Source organism: Punica granatum, chromosome 3 (assembly GCF_007655135.1).
Source record: "Punica granatum isolate Tunisia-2019 chromosome 3, ASM765513v2, whole genome shotgun sequence".
Lineage (NCBI taxonomy): Eukaryota > Viridiplantae > Streptophyta > Magnoliopsida > Myrtales > Lythraceae > Punica > Punica granatum.
In genome coordinates this window covers 10,931,276-10,957,138 of record NC_045129.1, presented here as the reverse complement: position 1 = coordinate 10,957,138, position 25,863 = coordinate 10,931,276, and the positions used below count along the sequence as shown (strand labels likewise).

General features: G+C 38.9%; 3 protein-coding genes, 1 long non-coding RNA gene and 1 other non-coding gene across 7 annotated transcripts; 4 read left to right on the top strand and 1 right to left on the bottom strand.

Annotated features, from left to right (window-relative positions):
• The first annotated feature begins 5,654 nt into the window (after positions 1–5,654).
• On the top strand, positions 5,655–7,232 carry LOC116198954 (ethylene-responsive transcription factor ABR1). The gene is made up of 2 exons (XM_031529232.1): positions 5,655–6,156; positions 6,434–7,232. Exons 1-2 carry the CDS (start codon positions 5,856–5,858, stop codon positions 7,087–7,089), a joined length of 957 nt encoding a protein of 318 aa, XP_031385092.1. The 5' UTR covers positions 5,655–5,855; the 3' UTR covers positions 7,090–7,232.
• A 2,541-nt stretch (positions 7,233–9,773) lies between these two features.
• Positions 9,774–13,820, top strand: LOC116200998 (ubiquitin carboxyl-terminal hydrolase 27). 3 transcript variants are annotated; one of them, XM_031532049.1, is made up of 10 exons: positions 9,774–9,885; positions 10,394–10,680; positions 11,018–11,144; positions 11,246–11,346; positions 11,448–11,678; positions 11,915–11,983; positions 12,083–12,349; positions 12,440–12,502; positions 12,614–12,919; positions 13,260–13,820. In XM_031532049.1, the coding sequence occupies exons 2-10, from the start codon at positions 10,432–10,434 to the stop codon at positions 13,548–13,550; spliced, it is 1,704 nt and encodes a 567-aa protein (XP_031387909.1). In that variant the 5' UTR covers positions 9,774–9,885; positions 10,394–10,431; the 3' UTR covers positions 13,551–13,820. The 3 variants fall into 3 exon arrangements, with proteins under 3 accessions (XP_031387909.1, XP_031387910.1, XP_031387908.1); XM_031532050.1 differs by having other exon boundaries at positions 9,805–9,954; XM_031532048.1 differs by having other exon boundaries at positions 9,806–10,001.
• A 6,033-nt stretch (positions 13,821–19,853) lies between these two features.
• Positions 19,854–22,933, top strand: LOC116202091. The gene is made up of 2 exons (XR_004155982.1): positions 19,854–20,180; positions 22,554–22,933. It is a non-coding gene; the product is annotated as an uncharacterized LOC116202091 (long non-coding RNA).
• LOC116202090 (probable serine/threonine-protein kinase At1g54610) lies at positions 21,230–25,421 on the bottom strand. The gene is made up of 7 exons (XM_031533612.1): positions 24,648–25,421; positions 23,744–24,028; positions 23,170–23,487; positions 22,542–22,763; positions 22,250–22,344; positions 22,027–22,135; positions 21,230–21,766 (listed from the first exon to the last, which is right to left on the bottom strand). Exons 1-7 carry the CDS (start codon positions 24,978–24,980, stop codon positions 21,425–21,427), a joined length of 1,704 nt encoding a protein of 567 aa, XP_031389472.1. The 5' UTR covers positions 24,981–25,421; the 3' UTR covers positions 21,230–21,424.
• TRNAV-CAC lies at positions 21,317–21,390 on the top strand. The gene has a single exon. It is a non-coding gene; the product is annotated as a tRNA-Val (tRNA).
• Positions 25,422–25,863: the final 442 nt, after the last annotated feature.

The window sequence follows — 25,863 nt, the reverse complement described above, 5'->3', positions numbered from 1 at the left end:
CAAGACTAACACCGGATCGAGGCACAATTGTCGATTAAGCTAAAACCAACCCACATTGATAAAAAAAAGAGAGTATATTTTAATTCATAACTAATTTAAATAGTCTCTTTTAATTTGCAACGTTAGAATTGGACGTGGCCATGATATGCTTTACATAATTATTTACACCATTATCGAACCTACCGTAAGAAAGTTCGTTCATTTAAAATTAGTGGGCCACTTAAGGGTTATTATATTACAACCATGATATTCTGATTGGAGTTACTGAAAATTAAAATTAAGATTATCTGGGAGAGATTTTAGCTTTTATACCATATGAAATATTAATTAGTACAATCTTCTGAGAAATTTAGATAATTTATTACCAATCTAGTGTTCATATTTTTTTTAACCTAAAAGTAGCTTTATCATTAGTTTTAGTATACTATATATTAGTTATTGCATACATTATTATGACAAATATAAACATTCGTAAAAAAAGTTATGGCCCTTAACATTGCGCGGGTGCAAAACCTAGTATCTAGTATATGAGTATTTTGCACCAAGGATTTTGAGTGAGAGTTTATTATCAGAAAAAAATTGTCACAACCCGAGTCATTTTAGGTAATTCATATTTTCATACACTTTAGATAACCGACACGTACGAGAGTCACTCTTGTGTGCAAACTTACAGTTGATATAGTAATTCATCACTCATTATACATAATTCCTGAAGTTTTAGCTAACTGTTTTCATATTTCATAGTTCGTCGTAAGTTCATAACATTGAGTCAACTGTCAGGGGTAGTAAATATCTTATTTAAAACGGTGGGGGTTTCTCTAACATTCGCAAAATTAAAGGAAGTGTGCATGGAAATTATCTTTTTTCCTAAATAGAATGACTTCCTTGTCGACAAAATCGTGGATGTCCTAACCCTAACGATTGAGATTAAACTCATTGGATGTACAATTTGACCCTTGCACGAGATGTTTCTAGTAGGTTTTAAATCCCTGCACTACAGCATTGCTCTATAGTCAATAGAACACTTTGCTCGAGCAATATAGTTTACTTCTTAGTTCTTACAACAGTTCCGAGGACTAAAGTTAGAAGCCTGTAAACTTGTGGGACAAAAGTGCAATTTTCTAGAAGTTTTCACGGTCAACAGTACAAGTACAACCCAATGTCTAAGGGATGGGGTAGGCTATGTTTGTATGGGACAACGCCTATTATATATTCAAATTTTATTTTTATTTTTAAGATGTATTGCCTGTCCTAATCCTACAAATTTAACGCGTGAGATGAGACGACATCGATGGCTTTAACTAGAGTCAACGTTGACCACCGCCTTCACCAGCAGCACCCCACTAGCCGGCCAATCACAGTGAACACGCCACGGGATGGATACGCCCCACTCGCACTTGCAGTATCAATCTGAGCATGTGATTGCAATGCAAGCAGAGAAAGAGTCAGACAGTGCGAGTATTCCACTAGAATTTTGCTTCCAATTGGTTGTTTCTTGTTTTCATTGCATCAGAATTTTTTTTTAAAAAAAAAGAAGAAAAATTTCAAAGATATAACTTTCTAATCATTGTTAATACCTCCAAACATAAAAATATAGTAAAATGTGGGAAATTCTACGATGTAATCATCAAAGTGATTGCACCATACAATCAAGTAATGTCCTAAAACTTTAAGTAAATTTCTTGTACTTTACTATAAATTTAAGTTAAATTCTTCGAAGTGCGTGATATTGACATAAAAATATGTGCAATTACCTTGCAAGCAACTTGCTAAGGACTTAAGTGATTCACTCTCGATTAATTCACTTAAAATAGATATAATTTAATCCAAATACCTGCCATTTTACATGATATTGAAATTTTTGACTACAAATTAGAGTAATTGACTTGATTGTGTAGTGTAACTATTTTAGAGTGATTGCACCATGACCTTCTTGTAAAATGCGAGTGAGATAGAATGAAAGCATCAAGGCCTATTTATTTTTAGAGAATTCTTCGATTTCCTTTCTTTTTTGAAAAGCGTAAAACTGCAAACGATACATTTACTTATATTAAAATGAATTGATTTTTTTTTTCTCTACTAGAGAAGCTCTTTTTTTTTTTATGGTGGATGAGAGACTGTTTTTTTTTTTTTTTTTTTAGTTCTCGAGTTTTTTGTTTGTTCATTATTTTCTTTTTAAAATTCTAATTTATGACTTTCCTTTTCTATTGACTTTTCTATTTATAATTTATTGTCTTTTAATGGTGATTACTCCAATTATTTTCACATCAGAAAATTTTCTAACTTAACAGTAGTAAACACATTCGTATACTTTTTTTAATGGAAAAATAAGTTTAGAAATGAAAAAGAAAAATAAAGAGGAAGAGTGAGAATTGATTTTCTAAAAGTAAATAAACCCCTTAACTTTTTCTCTAGAATTTTATGATGATATTTTTTTTTTCCTTTTTCGTATCTTTTGTGAAATTAAAACAGTGGAATTAAAACTCATATTTTGATACAGTGACACAAAATGCCGACTTAGAATCATTCTAAGTTTGATCGGACGTCACTAATAGGACTTATGTCCCCTTAATTTCACTTTATTTTCTATTCTTCTACTAAACTCATGGGTCTCCCTTATAACCGAAAGATAAACTCCTATTTTGGTGGATAATTTTATGAGGAATTCTATACATAGAATTTCAAATGGAAATCATATACCCAAAATTTGAAGCGAAAAGATAGATCAAGTGTTGGCTCTTATCGTAGAGGTTCTAGATGAGCTCCGTGATTATAAGAAAACAAGGGCAGGAGAGTTAAATGATAAATAATGGAGCTAACATAATATTAATTGTAGCCTATTAGTTTAGGTCGAAGTTGAGGGGTCTCTTTTCTCTATGGTTTGGTCTGCGGGGAGAAAGCGAATGAGCGTGAGAGAAATTTGGACCAAAAAAATGGTAAAAAGTGTGGAGAAAGAGGGCGTAGAATAGGGGTACACATATAGATTGCTTGGTTTGGGAGTGCTACATTACTGATGTAAAAGTGTTGAAATATAGTCATTGAAAAATAAGTATGTTGATTTCAAAATAAGTTAAAGTACTGCGATATAAGAGGTAACAATTTAATACTATTGAAATTAAATTAATATTTGGAATAGAGAATAAAAAGAAATATTTTTCATAATAAGTACCCATTAACCTGTTGGAAAAAAATATAAATTAACCAAATTAAGATTTTGAAATAATTTCTCAAAAACTGCTTTTGTTTAAAAATAATTAAAATAAGCACTTATTTAATCTCTACTCACTCCCAAAAGAAGCCTAAGAGCACCAACAGATTCAAGATTCGGTTCTCGATATTAGAATTACTTGTGACCTTTCCCTCCACTTATCCGCGAAAATGGTAAAAAGTGTGAAAATGCTAGTTATTGCCATAAAATGGCTTCTTCTTCTTTTTTTACTTTCTTAGCACAAAGTTATTGCAGTAGGGTAATGGTTAGGAGGATCTCAAATTAAGGAAGAAGTTTTTCAATTTTGCAGTATTAGTGCAGTTAATTTTCTTGATAGTTAGTGTTGCCAGCACAAAATTAGTTTTTCAATCCATGTCATGTGGCATGAATGTAATGGGCCAGTACATTCGGGGTCACTGGCGTAAATAGATAAAGATCAGGAACTTGTTTGCACTAACCAATAAGTTCACAACTCAAATTCCCCGTGTCGTCCAACATAGGGAGATGATACGTTGCATTTTGAAGATAGACCGAATGATATGCTCGGTCAAACCATCAACGGGTGAAAGATAACCGAATGACACATTCGGCTGAATCATTTTGAGTGGGAGAATAACGATTTGGCGAGAATTCTGCGTGGATAAAAAACGAAGACACGACCCTCAATGATAACATCACGTGGAAAATGTGCGTGGAAGACACGACCCAGACGATTATTAACGGATTTACCTAGAGTAGGGAGCACGCAAAGACTTTCCTTAATAAGCAAAGAAGTTTGTTTCAACCACTTTGCCCACGATCTCCACCTCAGAGAAAATCATCGTAATAACTGGGGAAGCTTGAAGGTCTATAAATACCAGCTGATCTCCTGGGATCACAATAACAACTCAATACACAACTATTGACATATTGTAGCTTAGCTTAGCTTGAAGCATCTTCCCTCTTATCACAGGAGTAGAGTAATTTAGATAACCGAACTTGTAGCGACATGGCTTATCCTTCAACGATTCAGGTTCAAAGTCTGTGGCGGTAGGTGTCTTCCTCAATGACACGGTCACGACTCCATCTGTCCTTGTTCCGGAAGTTTGCCACCATCCCGCGGTATTTGCTTCCAAGCATCTCAACGTGGCCACAATTCTTCCAAATCTTTGAACTTGAGCAAGCTTGAGTAAATGTTTTCAAGCCTAAACTACCTCTGTCGATAAAAAACAGAGTAGGCCATTCTCTGTAACTTTGTTTCAAGTATGTTATATTTTAATATTCCAATTTCAATTCTCATATTATTATTGAAAATCGCAATTTATTATCATTTAATTGCTCTGCAATTGTGTGTTTCTCTCTATTGTTACGAAATCCTTGTGCGCAAGATATTATCTAAAAGAATCAATAGGGTTTGGACTAGAAATAAGTTATTCAGAAAACTAAAAATTGAAAATTGACCTTAGTCTGTGAAAATCCACAAACAGTTAGTCAAATGAAGGAGATTTTCTTCCAAATCACAAAACTGCCTGAACTTTTTCAGTATATGATTCCTGCCACAGCCGATAGCCATGCATGGATCTAAATACACGAAATTTGCATTAAGCTCATCCATAACTGATCGAACACTAAATCGTAACCATTATTCAAGTAACGTGACAGTTGAGGCAATTAAGCATTTTATATATAATTGTTTTACATTCCAGCTGGTTATTTTAATGCATGGCAAGACCTGGTGAGGGCAATCAGGACACAAATATGTACACAACTTTAAATAAGTCATCTTGATTGGCAAAAAAAAAAAAACCTAATAATACCCGAGTAAAATGAAAAATTCGTTTTATTCACCGAAAAAAATTTGAAACCAGTGAAAAGAGAGTAAATTTTAACTAATGATTCTCATGAACGCTCGTTATAAAATAGGAGATGGTCCAAATGGATACTTTTTATTCCAATTAGATTTTTAAAAAGACATCAATGCTCCTTATTAGTTTTTCAAAGTACCTTGGCATCCCCATTATGGCGTAGATTGTGCATATGCAAAGATGAATTTCAACTATTGATTGTTGCATGTCACATGCCAGCGAAAATTTACAAAATTAAAAAAATTAGGGATGGCCGAGAATATGAATTAGAGAAAAGACCGGCAAAATTAATTAATGTAGCGGCGAAATTCCACGTCGGTCGTGCCAACCGGTGGATCTTTTCATAAGAATCAGCACCGACGGAGCAACCAACCGGACGCTCCTTTCCTCCGAAATGATGTCGACCACAAACGTTCACACCGCCCATCCCTCCCTTTTGACTCCGACATATATTTATCTTTCAATTCAAACCTCTGTTTTGTCTTCCGGATAAATACAAATTTATCAATGTATGTATGTATGTATATAATTAACTCATATATACTTACAAAAAGAAAAAAGAAAAAGAACGCATTATTCATTCCTTCATATATACGCATGAACGAAAAATAAAGATAAAAGCTTGTCGACAAACAAATCAGAGCAATGTTATATTTGAGAAAAGCCGGCGCGGACATTTTTCTTCTACTTTCCCAACCGAAGCAGCTCTACATATATATGTACATAACATTGGGGCATGTCTCTCCAGTTGGTGGTTCGGGATCTCTCGATGAATTAGTCAGTCGCAGCGGGGAAGATATTACATGTGCGTGCTAAAGGTGGCGAATTCGAGAGACGCAAAGGATGGGAGAGCTGACGGCTCGTGGCCCTACTGGGAGCCATCGCAGTCGGGTCAAGATAACCAGGCTGGGATGAGGTTTCCCGGGCATTTGACTAGAGAAAGAGAGATGTCCGTGATGGTATCAGCTCTGGCACGTGTTGTATCTGGGGATGCAGCTCAGCATTCGGATTCCGGGAGCAGCTCTTCTGGCTCGGGAGGGTTTGCTCAGGAATTCGGCTACTTTTCGCACGGTGGAACAGCATCATCCTATAATACTATAACAGGTATTCTCTCTTCTAATCTTTGGAACATAAATAGTGGGATAATCTTGCATCAGCTTAGCTACGAGAGCTGAAATAAGTTTGTATGCGGGATTGCTACAGATATATGAGAGCCATCGATATAATACTTCCGATCAAATTCATTTCATTCCTCTAGGTAAGGTCTCGCCTTTGGCAGAAGTTGGCTTCTTGTTCTGAAGGAAATTGATTTGTATTGTATTTGTATGGTATTGTATATGTCTGTTGACATGCTCTTTTATTTCTTTTTTGGCAAAATCAGCTATGGAGGGCCCAACTCCAAACTACATAACTGCCATCCACCCAGGAGACCAATCTGAGGTCGTCCCTCCGACTTATGAGTATTCCACCAGCAGCAGTGAAGCCACAGCCAGGGAATCATCATCATCTGCCTCCCAGCCGAGAAGGAAGTACAGGGGAGTGAGGCAAAGACCGTGGGGTAAGTGGGCCGCCGAGATCAGGGACCCGTTCAAGGCCACTAGGGTTTGGTTGGGCACCTTTGACACGGCTGAAGCCGCTGCCCGGGCCTATGATGAGGCCGCCCTCAGGTTCCGAGGTAACAAGGCAAAGCTTAACTTCCCTGAGAACGTCCGGCTCGTTACTACGAGCCCATCAAATTATGGCTCCACGGATCCCAGTTTCTCAGCTGCCAATTCTTGGCCCGGTATTCCTAGTACTGCAACAAGTTCCCAAGCTCCTCTTGAAATCTCTAGGAGTTATGTTAGTTTTCCTCAGGGACATCAAAAACAGCCGATGAGCCTGTACGAGCAAATGTTTGCTCCTTCCTACCTATCACCTGCCCGTTTTCCTGCTCCACCACACGGGCAGGGGCAGCCTCCGGGATCAGGCAATGGTAGTGCGGTCCAGGTTGACGATGAAGAATTTCCCTGGTTAGATCTTGGCGGTCGGCATAATTAGTTCAGGGTAGGAGGCTTTCCAAATTTTTTTCTTTATTTTTGTTGTGGGCGCTTAATTGTATTTCCTGAAAGGTCAAGATCTCCAGTTCCTTTCTGCTATTTAATGATCTATTATGCAAATTATGGGCAAAGTTGCTTGACATAGCGATAATGTGGTAAAGAACTTACACGATGCGATAACTGATGATAATATTAGCATAAACATCAAGTGATATCAAACAATGCTTGTTATAAGCATGTTTGTGCTAAGATTATCTTAGCATAAGCATGCTTATGTTGTAAGCATATGTAGTAAAGAACTTTCAGCGCAATGCTTGTTGTAAGCATATTGCCGTCCGCCTAGTGTGGAAATGAATATGATTAAATTAACAATTTGCCCATTGAGAGATTGATGTTACATCAAATCCGAATTCAAAATTTTTTTTACATCAAATTGGACCATGACAGACTAAATGTACATCAATTGACATCTTCCGTCAATATCTCCGTTAACTGTAACCTGAATTATTGACGTGTATATAGCAGTACCGCGTGGCACTTGATGATTGGCCGAGTGGGCTTCATATGTTTTTTTTTTTTAATTCCATAGCCACCACCGTTCCCACACCCACCACCGCTTCCGTGACCAGAGCCTAGAACTACTTCCTATGCCTGAGTCTCCACTTCCACCACCTCATCTTTGCCCACCACTGCCATATCCATATCGACTTCCGAATCCATATCCCGAGCCAGAGTCACCGTGACTTGACCCTCCTCCACCACCACCGCCTCTGCCACCACCATTATCGCTACCGTATCTAGAGCCATAACCTAATCCAGAGCCATGTGAACCACCACCACCTCTTCAGATCGACCTCTCCCGGACAGTCTCGGCACGGTGTGGCTAGATCTAGCCTCTCCATAACCAAATATCGCCGAAAAATCAGAGATTTGGCTATCGTTAGGGTTGACCAAAACTCTAGATCACTCAGAGGTCTTTGACGATCCTTTTAGTAGGCTCGACGATCCTCGCAATGGACTCCGCAACATCGTCCAAAGGTCGCCTAACGCTCGTGAGCCAAGAACGAGCCTTTGGGGCCCTGAAAAAGAAACGATCTACTGAGCCGAGACTGCCCTGAGCTCGAGGCTTCTGCGAACCATGTCTCTCGAGCCTGGGTTCGCTGAGCCAGGGGCTCGCGACCCCATGAGCTGGGTCTGCGAGTCTAGCACAAACCCACCCATGGGTCTCCGAATGGTTGGCTCAGGAGGGCTCACATGGTGGGGAGCCACCATGATATTGTTCCTCTTCTTGAAGAAGACGAACAATATCTTTTTGAATTTTAATTTTTATTATATTATTTTAGATTTATTGTTAGATTTATCTTTTCCAGAAAGGGTTCGGGTTACGGATAGGGATATTGTTCGGGCTACGATTCGGGATACGGATCGGGATATGGATTATTATTTTTAATTAAAAACACATGGAATCCACTTGGCCAATCATCGTGTGCCACGTGACACTGTTATGAACACATTAGCAATTCCGATTAAAGTTAACGGAGATATTGACATAAGGGGTCAATTGATATACACTTAATCTGTCATGATCCAATTTGATGTAAAAAGAAATTTTGAGGGTTGATTTGATGTAACATCAATTTCTTGAGGGGCAAATTGTTAATTTACTCAATGACTAACTGATTTGAATAGATTAATTAAAAGCCTTATTTGGTTCTTCTTTGCATCCAGAGAGTCGCTTGAAAGCCTCAAAACCTCTCAAGCCTCGACCTGTCCGAGTTCAAACAGCTTATTCAAAGATTGAATCTGTCAATATTTTAATCCATAAATTGTCAAACTGTATTCGAAACTTTCTCATCATTTGAAATTTTGCATCTGTGGTGGTAACGCTCCCCTCGACAAAAATTGGTCAGAGCAAATAAGAAGCAAAATGAAGTAAGCAAAACTAAAGTCAAAAAAGAAAAATCCGATATTCAAATGTTAATCATTGGATTAAGTGGGTTCAACGGGTGCGGCAGGTGAGGTTACTTTTTATTTTAATAGGACCGAAGGGAGCTGACGGGGCAGTCATCCCCCTAGAATGTCAAAACTTGAAGAAAATTTATATATAATCGTTCAGTTTTTTATTTTTATTTTTATTTTTAGGAAGTACCTTATATTCATTCCATAATTCGAATCGCCATCCTATTCCACCCTTAAGGAGCACACTGCCCCCTTCCCCGATTCAAATCCTGGGTCCATCCCTGATTCCACACGGGTCAACACTTATTATGGAGTTATCAGAAGGTACGATCATATTTCATAAGCCCCGAGCGAATCCCTCTGGTAGAGAGACTGGGTAAAGATCATTGATCATCGTGGATGAGATTAGTTACATATCTATGATACGCAGTAAACCAATCACTTTCTTCGATTTATACAATACTTACGCTCGACACTATAGGAGAACTAACCCTATTGTGATGATAGAAGACCCTGATTTTGAGAAAGACAACAACAAAAAAAACTAAACTAAACTATATTGATTAAGGATCATAGAGGATCAATCGATCAATCAGTTAGACAAAAGGAAGGTAAGGTCAATGTAACTAACGCAACAACCATAACCGATCTTTACCCGAATCAGCAGCTCCCGGACCGGCCCGGCCCAACAGCAACTCTTCTCATGGGCCCATATACATCAATGGAGGCGCGGGGAGTTTGCTCTGACCGCTACGACCTCTTGGGTGACTGATGACTGAAGAGCTCGAGCTCTTGAACTTCCACTTCCACTTCTGCAAGCTGCTAATCCTCTGTCAAGGTCTTCTTCTTCGTCTTCTTCTTCGTTGTAAATTCGCCATTAATGGGAGTCTCGAGTTCCCAATGACCCGTAAGCTCCCTCCTGATGATTTCCTCGCGGCTTTTGGGTAATACAAGGTAGAGAAGTTTCGGCGGTTAAAAGGGTGTTATTCTCTTTTCTTGATCAAGAAAATTGTGGGGTTGCCGGTGGAATTGTGCGGGCTTGGGGGGTTGCATGAGCTTCGAGCTTTAACTTGGCTGTTCATGGCGGTTCACTGCGCTGCAGAACCTTTCAGATGATTCTATATTCAAGAAAATATATATTTGTTGCCAATCTTTGTAGTTGCGGGTTAAAAGAATCCCTTTATCTCGCGAAATGAATCGGTATCTGTTGTCTGTGTTGCAACTGCGTGCTCTTTTCGAACCCCGCAAGATTCTCTGTTAAATGATCATGTTCCTGCATTTGATGCATGTTACTTTTGTTTTGATGCTATCTAATTCAATACATTTTCTCTTCGTGCTTTTCTCAGCTTTGCTGTTTCTGCGCTGATCGATTCCATACGGAGTGATGAGTCTGAAATCAGGGCACTATTTGAAGTCCCACATGGCGTGGGCTTCAGCTCCGGTAGTGCAGACATCAGTGGCTGGCCTAGTGGGTGTTGCCGGTTTGATTTTCGCAATTAAGAGAGATGGTATACTTGGGACTTTGGGTTGCTTATCATGGTTTCCTGGGAGAAGGACCATTTCCGAGGAAGATTACACTGTGCCCGGGCTTCACAATCGCAGCAACAACTGTTTCCTCAATGTAATACTGCAGGTATGGCCTCTTTTTTCAATTTTTATCTCTTTTTTGACGAAAATTGTCGCCGTTGTTGATGCTTTCAGGCAGGAATTTCAGTTGAGTTGAGTCTTCATCACTGGTTTTGATGTAAGGAAAGATAGGGAACTCATCCATGATGGGATTATGTTCAAGTATTATTCTTGGCAGGAATAGGGAAGTGCATCAGTGTCGTGTGTCATCTATTTAATAATTTGGCTATGATAAGATGATCAAGAAAATAAAAAACATGAAAGTTGTGGCCCGGGTCATGAGTGTCCACTTTTGGGTTTTGATGTAATGCATGCTTGTTGGATAAGATGCTGGAAATTTGCAGGCTCTGGCTGCTTGTTCGTATTTCCAACCTTTTCTTGAAGAGATTACGGAAGAATATCAGAAATTGTCAACTCAAGATAGGTCTGGAAACTTACCATTGATAGAAGCTCTGGAGACTTTGCTAGAAGGTAACGTGGAACAATTTTGAAATCTTTTCATTTGCTTCTGTTACATTTCTTGTTTCCTGGGCTATGTCATATTGCTGGTTGACATGTCTACCTTTTGGCAGGTCTGCGGGTATTGAGTGAAAAGAAAATAGTATTGGATCCATCCCAGGTGATGAAGGAGATCTCCCATCATGTTCCCAGTTTCAGGTTGACGGAACAACAGGTGCCTTCATGTTTGTTGATCATTTTCCTCTTTAAAATCACAGCCTTTCAAAATGTACTTTACAAGAGTATAATTTATTTCCTGGCTTCGGTGAATTTTAGGATGCAAACGAGGCACTGGGTCTTCTCATCTCCTCCCTAAGAGAAGAATTGTTGGGATGTTATATACCGTACCAAAGTCCTCTAGCTATTCCCACTGCTTCTAGTGGTAGAATTCTTAGCCCACTAGTAGGAAATGACCAAAGTGAGCAAGAAAGATGGCAGAAGCACATCCTTGGGCCTTTTGATGGGATCACCGGTAGCATTTTAACTTGTCAAAATTGTCTATCCCAGGTTTCTATGGCTTCCACTCGTTATCTGTTTGAAATATCTGTGCATTGAGCAATATCCGTTGCTATATTTTGACAATTTTAAAAAGTTTAATTCTGTGCTTGTTGATCCTGCCCAGAGTTTCTTTCTTTTTTCTTTTTTCCCTTTCTTTTGCTGTCATTGTTCATGCGAAAACTTGAGCTTCCCTTATCGTCATTCTTGACTGTAATATTTATCTCTTTGGTTTTTTTCTTTGGCAGCTCGAATTGGTGTTTGAGTTCTTCTACACTATAATTGTTGTTCCAGTGCCCACACATGGTTCAGCAATTGTATGTTTACCATTACCAAGGCCTCAATTTACATAGGACTAATGCATGTTTAAGAAGTCTGAGACTCAGATTTCTCATTTTCTCCGGTTCTTATTGTAGATGAGAGGCTGTACCTTGTTCGATTGCTTAAGGCAGTTTTGTGTCGCCCATCGAGAAAGCACTTGTTGCAAGCGCTGTTGGCATACTGCTGCTGCAGCATACTTATCATCATTAACTGAAAAAAATGAGGGAGAGATTGAGAAAGTTGAAGCCTGTACCTGGGGAGATTCCTGTGAGTGCAGAAGTCTGTCTGGTCTAGGAAGTTTCCCATGGACAGACGATTGGTGCCGAATTATCAGGAGAACAAGAATTGCTCGCCCACCAGCGGTATCGAGATGGACCTGTTTCTTAATCATTTGGGAAATAATTCCCTATATTCCGCAGTTTGCATTAATCTGATTTTGTATTTACTTGCAGATTTTGTGCATTCAATTGGCACGGGCTACAGCGTATGAACGTGGAGATGCATTTAAACTTCAGGTTCTTTAACTTACTTTGTCGATGCATCTAATTTGATCTTGCAGTGAGACGCTCACTTGTCGTATGAAATTTATGAGGATGCTTAATGGTGCTATGTTTTGATTCTTTCAGGGACATGTTTCGTTCCCATTGGTGTTGGATATCTCCCCTTTTGTACTAAGTGGCTTCGGAGTTAACATGCAAGGAAATTTAAATATGGGGCCCTGGTTACTGCAGCAGAGCAAGCAACGACTTCTTAACCTTCGCTCAACTCCTTTCAACCCTCAGACTGACAGAAGAATGCCGAGTGGCATCTCCAAGAGTTCAAGGCAAGAAGAATCTCACTGTTCCGTGCAAGACGAATTGCCAGATCTAGGGCAAGCTGAAGGCTGCTCAACTGTTACAAAGACTGATAGTTGCTCAGAATCTACCGATAAGGTTAATACTTTACTTAATGATGATGGGATAATATGTCATGGCAGTTGTGGAGATATTGAAATGTTAGCCTATGGAATCGGTAGATAAAGGGGGACCTTGTCACGAGGATATTTAGTTCCATTTTTCTTTCCCTGGAATGAGGATTGGACATCTGAAGGTTTCATATGGAGCTAGCTATGTGAGCCAACTCATGTCAGATGTCCTCAGATGTCCCTGTTAGTTCTAATAGGTTAGGTCCTGCATGGATTTGAGACTTTTGTCTAGTCTTTGGAAACTTTGGGACCTTTGATCTCACTTGGTTATATTGCTTTCTAATATCGCCTTCCGTTCTCTTTTCCAGAAGATTCAAACTGCCAAAAAGGTTTTCGGGGATAGTCGTCTTTACCGTCTAGTTTCTGTAGTGGAGCACTTTGGAGGGATGGACGATGGCCATTACACCATCTACAGGAGTGTGAGGAGCAATACACCTGGAGATGGCCATTGCCAAGATTCGGATGAAGTTCCTGTCCGTTGGTTCTCTATATCAGACACAGAGGTAGTCCCTGCTTCAGAAGAGGAGGTTCTTGCATCTAACGCTTGCATGCTCTTCTACGAGAGAGTCCCAGCAGAAGAGATCAGCTTTGATGCCTAGAGATAACTCATCTGCATTGTATCAGAATTCCTTTTTTTTGGACTCATCATTTGTGGGAAGCTGCGCGCTAAACTGCACCAAGTTAAGGTTAGGCAGGATCACAGCCGATATGTCGGATTCCATTGTCGATGTGGTTCTTGTATACCCAGAGAACAGCATTAGCTTAGGTTCGAGTTTTACATACGGGTACAAAATGAGTGCCCCATCCAAAATTGATAACATTCTTTGTTGATTGAAGCAAGCAAAATTAGTCTGTTCTTCTTCGAGTTACCCTATCGTTTCGCTTCAGATATGTATATGCCTCTTAAAATAGCTTCTTTGCTAGTCAATATGACTTAACATCCGAGCAAGCCAATGGACATTCTACAAAGCCTCGTAGTACTCCGGAATAGGAAATTAGCGATATTACGATATCGTAATGTACCCTTTATGCGAAAACCACCAGTTCGTCTATTTGAAATTAAAATCTGGAATCCAAATATTAGATTCCCCCATGGAATAACTGATCTAATTGAGGGCTTTGTTTATGTTTTGCTTGAAATTTCTATTTCGTCGGTGGCACAGCTTCTCCTTAATTATATTCTCATGCAAAATAGAAACAGAAGGGACTAGAGGGGAAAAAAAAGAACACAATTGCACGACTGATGAGACTTTCACACTATATTTCCCGTATAAATTATGTTGTTCTACAACTTTCAGTTTCTCTCTGATCGACCATCTCCTAACGAAATGTGTCAACTATCTCCTCCATAATCTACTGAACGATACTGTATGTGCAAAGGTATTTTCGTTTAAGAGAAATGAGTTCGGTGCAGCGACACTTGCCATCCTCGACTCGGAGCCAAGAACCAGCCTCCTTTGTGACCAGAAGGAAGGGAGACATCCGAGGAAAAAGAAAAAGGTACTCATTTACAAGTATACAGGAAGAAGAAACATATAGAACCGAACCGGTGCCGATTAATTCCACGAAGAGACTTCATTCGTCTCCTGCTATATATATTCAGTTGTGAATCGGAGGTTTCTTTCCGGCCGGAGTATAGTCCATGGACAACAACTCTTCGACCTCCTTAGTCACCTGATGATCTGGTGATCCCTTTGGCAAGACAACCCCGTCAAACCCGTCACCAGCAAGAGAATTCTCATCTCCCTTCACTCCCGCTCGCAAACGTCGTGCAGCTGAAAGAAACAAAAACCGCCCAAGATCAACCAAAGAACTCACCATACAGATGAATCAGTCCGAACAACGAGGAAGAATAATAATATACTAACCAGAAGAAGTGGAGGAGAAGGAGAGAAAGATAAAGGCCAGAACAAGAAGACCCTTGTATTGAACTTTTGCCATGATGTTTTGCTCCCTTGAGACGAGGCAAGTCTCCAAGGAAAATATATGTTGTGTTCTGGTTCTTCTTCTTCTTCTTCAGTTGAGTCCTTTATATAGTCAAGTGTTGCTGCTGTAAACTGGGATGATGTGAACAGTTATATATATATATTAATAAATTGTTCTTTTGTACGGATATTCTCTGACTATTTAGTAAAACTGATTCCGTTTAGACATCAGCTTGATACTGTTATGAAGTGCTTTCAATGAGTTTTTTAATCCCAATACTACACTACACGTAAAGTTTGTCCACTGATACACAATTTTTCATTGAACTATATCCTCGTAGTTAGATTTTCGACAACTTTAATTAATTTCTACGTAGGACGAGAGAGGGGTAAATAAAACAGGAGTCTACGTGGAGTCAGCATCAATGTTCCCTACTGTTCTTGCATGAAAGTGCCAGTTTTTTTAGGGTTTTCCTGATCATTGTGATGGGTACAACCTCAAGGCTGCCAATGTAAGACCGGAGTTGAGTCCGTACACTCTCCATCTCCTAAGGAAGGATCTCATTGCTGCACCCATGTCCCCATATTGAGAGTATTGCACCCTCTTGTCCGAAGGCGAATACAAGTTATTAATTCCTTTCTAGGAAAATCGGTGTCCGATAAGATGAATACTGTTTTGAAGCACTATTCTTTGCAATCAACTGATTCCGAATGATTATACTCATCAGAGGAAGCTTATTGCGACGTAATTCTTATTTAACCGGTTTTGTTTTTGGAATTATGACCTTGTGCTTGGAGAAGAACAAAAATAGTACCTGTCATAATTTAAGCTAGGATATCTGAATGAGCATAGGATTTCACTAGCTAGAATTGTAGTGCGTTTTAACTAAAAGAATTTCTATCTTTTTTTCATCAATAGCCAAGTAAAATAAAAGTTTTGGTTAAAAAAAAAAAGAAGCCAAATTTTAATTTTAATTTGTTTTTCCATGGCTATGGGGGCTCTGAGATGTAGTGAGACACAGGGACCAGGGAACATCTTCTAGCACTGCCCCAAGATTTTTGGGGCCTTGTATTTTTGGCCTCAAGTGGTTAAATTTGACGTGGCCTACTTAATCAAAAGTTTTTCGGTCATCCTATATTATTGCGAGACGAGAAAAAACACCAATTAGATTGTATTAAATGTACCGATAATATCATGAATGAATTGCAGTGCAATAATTACATGTAGTTATAGCAATGTTATTAATTCTTTCTGATCGCATTATCATGTTTGTAAAATTATTAATAAATAAAGCAAATATGTATATATATATATATATATATATGTGTCTAATAAATGCTAGAGCATCTAACATATGCGTAAGATTTCCCAAAGAAGGAACCCCAAGGGATTTGGCCTAGTGGTTAATGAGCACTCAAGTTTGCTCCGAGACCCGGATTCGAATCTCCTTGGGGCCACCGGAGCGCCTTTGGCGTGATTACCCGCTCCGTGCGTCGCGGGGGGTTCACGGAGCCCCGGGGATTAGTCGGGCGAAACCCGGACACCCCGGGTTAGCAAAAAAAAAAAGATTTCCCAAAGAAGGGGTGTGCTTTCCAATAAATAATGTTATGACTTGAGGTGAAATGCAGCTGTCCAAAGCATTTCCATATATAGCTGATGCAGTATATATGATAACCAGTTCATACTCATGAGATAGTGCTAACGCAACTAAGATGCAATGTATGCTAATATTCGTAGCTCGAATTCAGTACGGGGAATGCCACTATTATTAACAATGGCATTAAGCGGGCGGGTCGTAATTAATGAAATCATAAGCATGATTAGTTAACAGTGTTAATGAAGGGATGGATTTGAACCTTGGTGAAGGGGACTTGAGGGACAAAGGTGGGGCTAGGAGCAAGTTTCTGGTCAGATCAGGCAATTAATTTGACAAACATGTCTTATGTGCCAAAAGATCATCACATGGGTTGGGATAGTGTGTTCATCAACTTGGTGGCCCCTCCCTTGTCCTAAAACTAATTAAGCAATCCCCTAAGACATGATTTATCCTTTCTAATTAAAGCTTCCGAAAGGGACACGATAGATGATAATTATCGACACGATATATATATAAGAGATTGGAGGGTAGCGATCATGGAGGCTTCACTATACATTGCCTGGTCCCAACCCTAGCTAGCTAACTATATGCACATATCAATTGACAAATGTGCAAACACTTCTTTCACGTCTTTGCTTTGGACATGACTTCACAAGCACCACAGCGGCCGCCCTTGATAATGAAAACACGAAATGAAGTGCTTCATCACCACGAAATGAATACCTTTGGTTTGATTTGAGCTTCGAGTCAGATAATTAAGCATTTAGCAATGCATATGATGGAGGAGAATGATTAAATATGATGGAGATTCTCATCCAATTAACTCCATTATGATGATATAATTAGTAGATATTGTTGATAAGGTTTGTCCGACCAGGACACCTCGGGTCCGATGTGGACTTACACAAGCCTTATGAGCCCAATGTGGAGGGCCCAGCCCGTAAGACAGCACACAGTCACAGTAGAGCCCGCCAACTTAATTATAATTACTGATTCTAATCAATCTAAAGAAAAGACTAATATTTTGGCATTAATTTCGTTGGTGCATATGATTATATACATATATACTAGCCTATTACCATGTGATGCACGGACTCTTATAAAAAAAAATTCTATTCAAATTTATACTAAAATAACTTTAAAAGATGAATAAACAATTGAAGAATTTGCTTTTTGTTATATCCATATTGCAGTAGTTTTAATATTTAATTGATAGATTTCCAGTAGATTTTGTTAAAAAAAAAAACTAGACATTATATGCATAATTTGAGGTCATAAAATTAACATATAGAAAACAAAATTGCAGAATTCTTCTAGATTCTTTTACGAAATGATTAATATTTTCAATTGAATGTCAAACTTACTTGCATAAATAAAGCAGTTATTATATGAATTTATCCAAGTTAATTTTTGGATAAACATCATAATATCTAAATAAATAGATAAATGAACTTAATAAATTTCTATAAAATGAACCTTTGTCGATCAATATTTACATTTTAATAATATTTTTAAATGTGTAAGTATTATAAATTTAAAATTTTTAACCGGAAATTATAAAGAAGATTACGGTCGATATTTAAATATTTTTATATGTAAATTTGCTACTAAAAAATTATTAATTTTTTAAATTATAATACATAATGAACTATGAAGACAAAATCAAATAAACTATAATACATAAATGAATGTCTCCATTATTACATTATCAATTCAATAATTATATATGCTTAATTTGCTGGAATATTAACAAGAGCAAAAAATGCAACATCTCTTTAAAATATTTTAGAGTGTAAATATCCATAACAAAAACTCATAGTTATTTAGTGTATAAAAATTTCAAGAGTTTTCTGTATGAATAATTTTTTAGAGAATAAAATTAAAATTGGTTAACCTTTTTTACAAAAAATAAAATTAATTATTTATATTGATATATTCAATGCATGTTAAATGTACCAATTCTACTTTACATTATGTATTATACATATATATAGATTAATAATCCTTATTCCTTAAACGAATATGAGGCTCGGTGTTAAATGAGCTTAGGCTTCGCAGATTAGCTCGAGAATACTTTTTTTTTTGGCTAAATTGGAAATACATTGACTCGTATGTTGCGAGATGCATAAGTACTTATTCTTCCATATATAATCCTGATTAATTACTTGACATATATAGACAACTCGCCACTGTAACTTAATTTAATTTTATACAATATATCTCAACAGAAAATAGATGAATTTTTAATAAAAAAAATCATCTTTAACAAAATCTTGGACTTTTACAGTGTACGGATGGAAAATAATGGGAAAGAGAAATGTTGATCCCATGATAATAAGCATATATATGAACAAAAAATAACTTCATAAACTCGCTCGTTAGGCGGTCCAAACTCGAATCTGAACCCAACTTTTAGAATCTCATATCATCATTTCCCACTATAATTAGTCATTAATTAAGCTAATATCAGTCCAACTCAATCTACCAATTATTCCCTTTTAAGCTTAAGTGGTGATTTAAGGGGAATTAGCAGCTTGATTAATCAAAGAGCTGCCACATTTAATAATGAACGCAATATAAACAGTGCTCGTCAAAAAAAATGAAAAAGGAATAAGGGAGGACTAATTAGTGGGAAATGATGATTTAAATTTCCATTATCAATGAAAAAGTTTGTAGCAACGTCAAAAGGGGGACAATAACAATGACAAGTGGGCCATGTTTGCAACCCCAAGACTTGGCAGCCCCCCCATCACATACCTTTTGGTGGCTAGATCGTGACGACGTCTCTCGACTCTAATTTCATTCCTCACGTATATGAATGTCATATACATACATATATATAGCCAAGAGGCAACTGAATATCGTAAATAGTTAGGCACCCTTATCTTGTTTTTTACCATGTATAGTAAAGAAGCACCAATAAGATAGCAATAAATTTGAGAAAATAAATATGAGAATAAGTGTTAATTATCATAATTGTTCATCAGTTAATTATTGTATAGTTTTTCTTTTGTACTATAATTTTTAGAAACAACCCACTTTGATATTTTTTTTAAATTATTAGTTTTTGGGTGAAAAGTCCATATTATTTAATTTCCGAGCTATATATATGTGTGTGTGTGTGTGTGTGGAGTGGAGCCTACATGAAGGGACCAAATGGCGTGGAAATGCAATGGGCTCGGGATGATATGGGAAGGCTCATCACGTGCCGCTCAGGTGGCTCCCGTTGGTTGCCGGTTTTGTACTCCAATGTGGGGGCTGTCGGTCTCGCTCTGAATGTGAGGTGTCAATTCCAGATTCATCCGGAATTGGGATTCCTTTCCGCAAAGTATATATACGGAGATGGATTGGTCATTCCATTACCCGTCGGCATGGGAATAGGCTCGGAGCAAATTGACCATCTTGCCCTTTCACAATTTATATATGTTTGTGCATGAATGCTCCAAATTGTGGGGCTATTTGTGCTTATGAACGTTCCAAAGGCATGAAAAAGCAGTTACGGAAGTCGTTCGCCACAAAGATTCGGTGATATTCGGCATCTGTTTGGGTTAGCATTTCACGCGGCATCGAGAAGTAAAAGTTGTCCGCTCGTCAAATGATCGGAAGCCAAGTCGATTTTGCCGGCATGCGTTCCATTATTGCATGCTGTGAAGATAAGCTAACCAGCATCATCCTCGGGGCGCAACCTCACATGTCAGTTTTTCAGGTTCACATCAAAAGCTCGAAAAGGCTTCTCATGACTCGTCAATTGTCATGTGATTTTCCATATAAAACATATCTATCTTCTTTCCTGCCGCGTTGGGACGGATTCCATTGATTATGTATGGATGATGTCGAGTCGTGGCGTTGCATCGTGTTTTGCTTTATATTCATAGCTAGCCATATCGTTATGTCGTCGAGTAGGGAACTGGTTGTCCCGAGACTCATCTCTAAGGAGTAAATGTTATATGACGACGGGGTAGATCAGCTGGCATTGTTTCTAGTGGCATGCGACCCGCTACCCGTCTCTATTAGTGTCAAGTGTTTGTTAACCTACCAACCTGGTTGTATCATCAAAGTCTAAATCTGTCTAATTACTGATTATTAGTCTTCTAATGAAGACATTTTAATGATTTGAAGGTTTGATTAGAATCTTGCTCCTCTTATTAATGGGTCCAAACTAACTAGTCCATTGATTAGTTAGAATACAGTGTCCATTTCGCCAAGGAAATTAGCTTTTACATAGTCTCGAGGATTGACTATTGCACTCCTTAATCCCCCCGATGTTTTTGTCTATGCGCGTCTTCATCAATGTTAGTCCGAACATAATCTCTTTTAAGATTTTCGCATAATAAATGCATCTGAAAATACATAAATAAAATTTATAAATGTGAAGCTGAATGTGTTTGATATTAGAGTTGAGTTTTGATTTTAATTAGAGTATAATGATTGTGTTATTGAATTATGAGAAAAAGTGTGAAAAAGTAATGAATAATTGAGATAAAGTAATGATTAAGTAATGATTTTGTTGTTGAATTGTGAAAAAAAAATGAATAGTTGAGAGAATTTAGTATTAAAAATTAAATTGAATTATTAAAAAAAAAGAAGTAATAATTGTATTGTTAAATTAAAGATAAGTAGAGCTGAATTAAAAAAAAATTTAAAATCCAAACAAGAAGTTCAAATGCATTTGTTAGAGGAAAAGTAATTTCAAATAATCCATCCCTGAAACTGTGAAAACAATTACATCCCACACTTTCATTTCATCGACCGAAGTTCACCGAAAAAAGCGCCGAGTGGTTGTATAAATACAAGTCCTAACTTAAGGAGACAATATCTTACATACACAAATCAGCACAAGAAGTCTGGGTGGTGTAGTTGGTTATCACGCTAGTCTCACACACTAAAGGTCCCCAGTTCGAACCCGGGCTCAGACATATAATTATAGGCCTCCTTCTCATCAACTGTCCTTTATTTTTCAAGCCCAAAGAACTTAGCGATTTCCTCGGCATTCCTATACCGAAAGTCCAAAGTCGAGAGAGATCTCCGGACACGAGCCATCCCATCGCCTCCTTCTCTGGGGTTGATAATATCTGTTATAGAAGCCTGCAAGAGTGTGTAGTTTTGTATGTTCCTGACAGCATTCGGGTGGCCTTCGGTCTGCGAAGAGGAGGCTTTACGGATTGAACGATGTATTGGAGAAAGGGACGAGTGCAGGTTCACCCCGTGCATGATTGGTTTTAGACTGCTCGAAGTGCTGCTGATGCTGTTACCTACCTCAACGCTCTGAGTGCTCAACTCTGCATTCTTCTCCTGCAAAAGTATTGCAATATTCTTTCTGAATGTCTCCAAGTAGACGACCCGAGTTGTGACTTTTTTCTGGTTCATCCTTTTCACATAATTTTATGAGATTGTTGTTTCCACCTTTTAGCCAAGACGAAGTTGAGCTTTCTGAAAAATCATTTGTCATCAAATGGTCTACGAACTGTAGCTGTTTTTGTGCACGGGATATCTATTACTTCGCAACCGGATACTTGTCTATGAAACGAAAAGAAAGCATGGCCTCTTCTTACCTCTTTAGAAGATTCAGTCTCAACCTTGGGGTCGACAATCCTTACGTGCTTCTTATTAGAAACTTCAGAATTTGTGTGAGATGGATCCTTTGCCTTAGAGCTCCTGAGTCTGCACAACACAATATCAATGCAGTAACGTGATTTTTCATCCCCCATTTTAGTCCCAAACAATAATAGAAATTTACAGTACATGACTGAGTCGAGGTGTTACTGTAAAACTTACTTCTTCAGGCTCTTGGGGTGAGATGCCTGAAGCTCTTCTTTTTGCACTACAGGCAGTCCTGAGAGATCACATGCTAAGGGACTTGTTTTAAAGAACTGCAAGCACATATAACCTCCTTAGCATACTACAATTGTGGTTTGAATAAACAAAATCACTCTTACAAAACCTCATTGCCTCGTGATGTTTGAAAAAATTCCCGCTTACAAAACCTTGCCAAAGTGTTGGCACTTTGGAATGGAAAGATTAGTGCGTGAAAGATGATGAAAGAACAAAAGCTTTATCTGTTGCTTACTTCATCTTGCAGGGCAAATGATGCAGTGCCCCGATAAGCGGGGTCAAGGGCAAGAAGTTTGCACAAGAGACCAAACGATGAGGCAGGAAAATCCTTGAAGGTACCACGATAACTTGGTTGATAGTGTGGGGGTGGTCGAAAGCTAGTCTGAAGCTTCATCTTCTTCCAGTAATCCTCCGAGGGTGCACCACAAAGCTTGAAGATCCTATGCAGCTGCTCGACCTGAATGCAGGAAATACGTAATAAGCATGACTGCTCTACCCAATCGAGAAAACAGGAGATCAAGTTTATTTTTTTATTTTAGCTCATGAAGGAAAATCGCAATTGAAAGTGGTGGGTTGATGGCAGAACAAGAATATTCTACAATGACTGCCGCCCTCTTACTCTCCAAAGACATTCCTCCTCGTCCTCTTTTTTCCGTTCCCCTATGCTTTGGTTTGCGTTTTTGCCCTGTCAAAATCTATTACTATGTTTTAACGTCATACATTCACCTCTTCATTTCTCCGGCTGCCAAACCGGACTTCCAACCTTTGAAATGCAGTAAATGGCTTGATGCTGGAAACTTTCCAAAGATAGTCTTGCTTTAAAGCAATTTAGTTCTAGAACATGCTTCCTAGTCATTTTGTACCTCGGTTTTCCCAGGCATAAAAGCCCTGCCAAGAAACATCTCAGCCAATAAGCATCCTGCGCTCCAGAGATCGACACCAACCCCATAATCAGTGGAGCCCAAGAGAAGCTCAGGGGCTCTATACCAGAGGGTGACCACTCGACTTGTAAGGGGACATTTCTCGTCAGGATTGAAGAAATTCGCAAGACCAAAGTCTGCAATCTTCAGCTGGCCACTCTTGTCTATCAACAAGTTGGAGGCTTTAATGTCTCTGTGGAGGATCCCTTTCTTGTGGCAGTGCTGGAGACCTGCTAGCAACTGTTGCATATAGCATTTGACCTGTTACAGAGAAGCAGCCTAATGTAATATAAATCAGGTAATCAAATTGTCCAAACTTTTTTTGTAAACAAGAAGTTTGATATGGCACATTTTTCTATTTGGGAGTGTAATGACTCAGATCTCGCGTCAATCGTGCAAGGGAGAGATCGAGATTCATATGTATATGTTTATAAGACAAAATGAACCGCAGAGTTCCTCCATAAGCACTTTCCGGTGATAAGCCAGTGGTTTACAGACAGAAACAAGAAAGCCTAACCTGTGGTTCTGCGAGGCGTTCGCCAGGACGACAAATAATCTTTGTGAGGTCCGACTGCATAAAATCGAAAACAAGATAGAGACTGTACTGCATCCTCGATGTAGCAATTCCTTCAAGCTTGATTACATTGGGATGATCTAGGTGCTGCAGAACCGTAATCTCTCTTGCCATAAACTTGACGCTCTCAGGCTCCGATGTGTCAAAGCGGACCTTTTTCAGGGCAACAATTTTCCCATTGTCCCTGTCTCGAGCTTTATATACATTGCTATAAGTTCCTTGTCCTACCTGCATGATTCCATTTCATTCTTTTGGGCATCTATAGAATCATGGAGCAGTAAAATAGCCAGTACAACTTCATAATGCGGCAAAAGTAAGCAATGAAAATTAAGCAGATACAACGATCGCTTTTTAAGAATCCCTCGTCCATTTTCGTGAAATAAATGCCATGATAATGAGTCATCAAGCAGATACACTTAAAACCACTGCTGACAATAGATAAAACGGAGCCTGACTTGACTGGGTACAAAGATCATCGCTGAGAAGCTCGATATACAACGTGCTAAATCACGCCAATGCAACAACTGGCATGGCCGCGATCATTTATGTAGTGAAGCCATTACAGAATAACTGGTAAAAAGTTAAGAACCCTTAATCCTCGCCCTCTTGAACAAGTCATCTAAATCCAATACCAAGGCATATCCTCTACTCTATCGAGGCCTCATTCGATGACTGCTGAAAGAGAACCACCAATGCCAAGATTGTTGCCAATGAATGCAAATTAGATTTATAGCCGTGGTATGTACAATCAAACAGAACAGTTATGAGCCTGTGCCACGACCACGACGGAACAACGATGAATCCTCCGAAAATACCGAAATTGGGCGGTTAGGATAGGGACGCTGACCTTAGCCAGCTTCTCATACGAATCGGCGCTCTTCGGGACCAAACCGGCCAAAGCAGCACGATCAATGTTATCGACCAGCCACTTCGGCCAACCATTGACAAGCTCATCTCCTCCAATCTTCTTATTAGCCCCGGCCCTCTGGCTCCCACTCCCACCATTCCTCTCTCCTTTCCCATTAACAGCCCGGCCGCCACCTCCATCGCCCTTGACCGGCTGTTTCCGGTCGACAGGCCTCCTCTCTGCCCCTCCCTTGACATACCCGTTCTGGAGCTTGAGCCCGTCGAGGCCTTTAGAGGGCGAGGGAAAGTCGAGCTTCGCTTGGACGCACCCCATTGAGGCGAGAGAGGTGTTGGGTTTCTAAGAAAAGCTGCGGACTTTTCCCGGAAACTGAGGCAACGGAGAGTGCGAGGTCCCATGGCGTGGCTTTTGTTGTGATGAACGAAGGGAGGAAATCGTGATGATCTCCGGATTTCGGACAGCATCTGTTTGGAGTTTTGCATGCGTTTGTCTGCGTGTGTGCAAGAGAGAGGAGAAGAAGCAGAAGAAGTGTACTCTGCGAGGTCCCATGGCGGGGCAGGTCCCCTCTCTCTGCTACGGTTTCTCCGCCATTTTAGAGAGGGAAAGTTCTGACCTTTTCGAATTTTGGCCAACGACGACTTTGATGCCCCTGAGGAAGAAGAAGAACTGTCTCTAAACAGAACTGTCGGTCCCCCCGCCCTTTTTACCTCTCTGAGTGAACTTGCATTCGGAAGTACAATCAATCAATTTTGTCTGATCCAAATTCGAATTGAGGCGATCTTTAAAAAAATATTCCCTGTGAATTTTCTCCGTTTCCAAACTTCAACTCCACTTAAATAAGATAAGAATAAATTGATAAATTAATCCTTCAAAAATTGAACGTACATAAAATTTATCTCGAAATTTTTTTTTATATTAATTTAGACATTCACTTAATAATTGTACGTCACATTCACCATTCCGTCCAATTCCGTCCAAATCTTGACAAACCCATTCGACGTTGTCCTCCCGTCTTCTTCTTTGTTTTTCTCAGTGATTAAATAATATATGCATAAAATTAGGAGAGAATTATATATATGTTAGAGATGCAATTCATTTTATCAAAATTCAAATATTAATTCATATCTATTTGTAATATGTATTAGTCTAGCTAATTTTTCTTCATTAATTATCTTCTAATTCTTTTTACATGTTACCA

Bases quoted from the DNA above. Each gene is read 5' to 3' on its own strand.
- LOC116198954 (XM_031529232.1), top strand. From the start codon at position 5,856: ATGTGCGTGCTAAAGGTGGCGAATTCGAGAGACGCAAAGGATGGGAGA. The intron at 6,157-6,433 runs GTATTCTCTCTT...TGGCAAAATCAG, and splicing joins ATCCTATAATACTATAACAG to CTATGGAGGGCCCAACTCCA.
- LOC116200998 (XM_031532049.1), top strand. From the start codon at position 10,432: ATGAGTCTGAAATCAGGGCACTATTTGAAGTCCCACATGGCGTGGGCT. The intron at 11,679-11,914 runs GTTTCTATGGCT...TTTCTTTGGCAG, and splicing joins GTCAAAATTGTCTATCCCAG to CTCGAATTGGTGTTTGAGTT. The intron at 11,984-12,082 runs GTATGTTTACCA...TTCTTATTGTAG, and splicing joins CCACACATGGTTCAGCAATT to ATGAGAGGCTGTACCTTGTT.
- LOC116202090 (XM_031533612.1), bottom strand. From the start codon at position 24,980: ATGGGGTGCGTCCAAGCGAAGCTCGACTTTCCCTCGCCCTCTAAAGGC. The intron at 24,029-24,647 runs GTCAGCGTCCCT...GGAATCATGCAG, and splicing joins CGTATGAGAAGCTGGCTAAG to GTAGGACAAGGAACTTATAG. The intron at 22,345-22,541 runs GTAAGCAACAGA...ATGTGCTTGCAG, and splicing joins CATTTGCCCTGCAAGATGAA to TTCTTTAAAACAAGTCCCTT.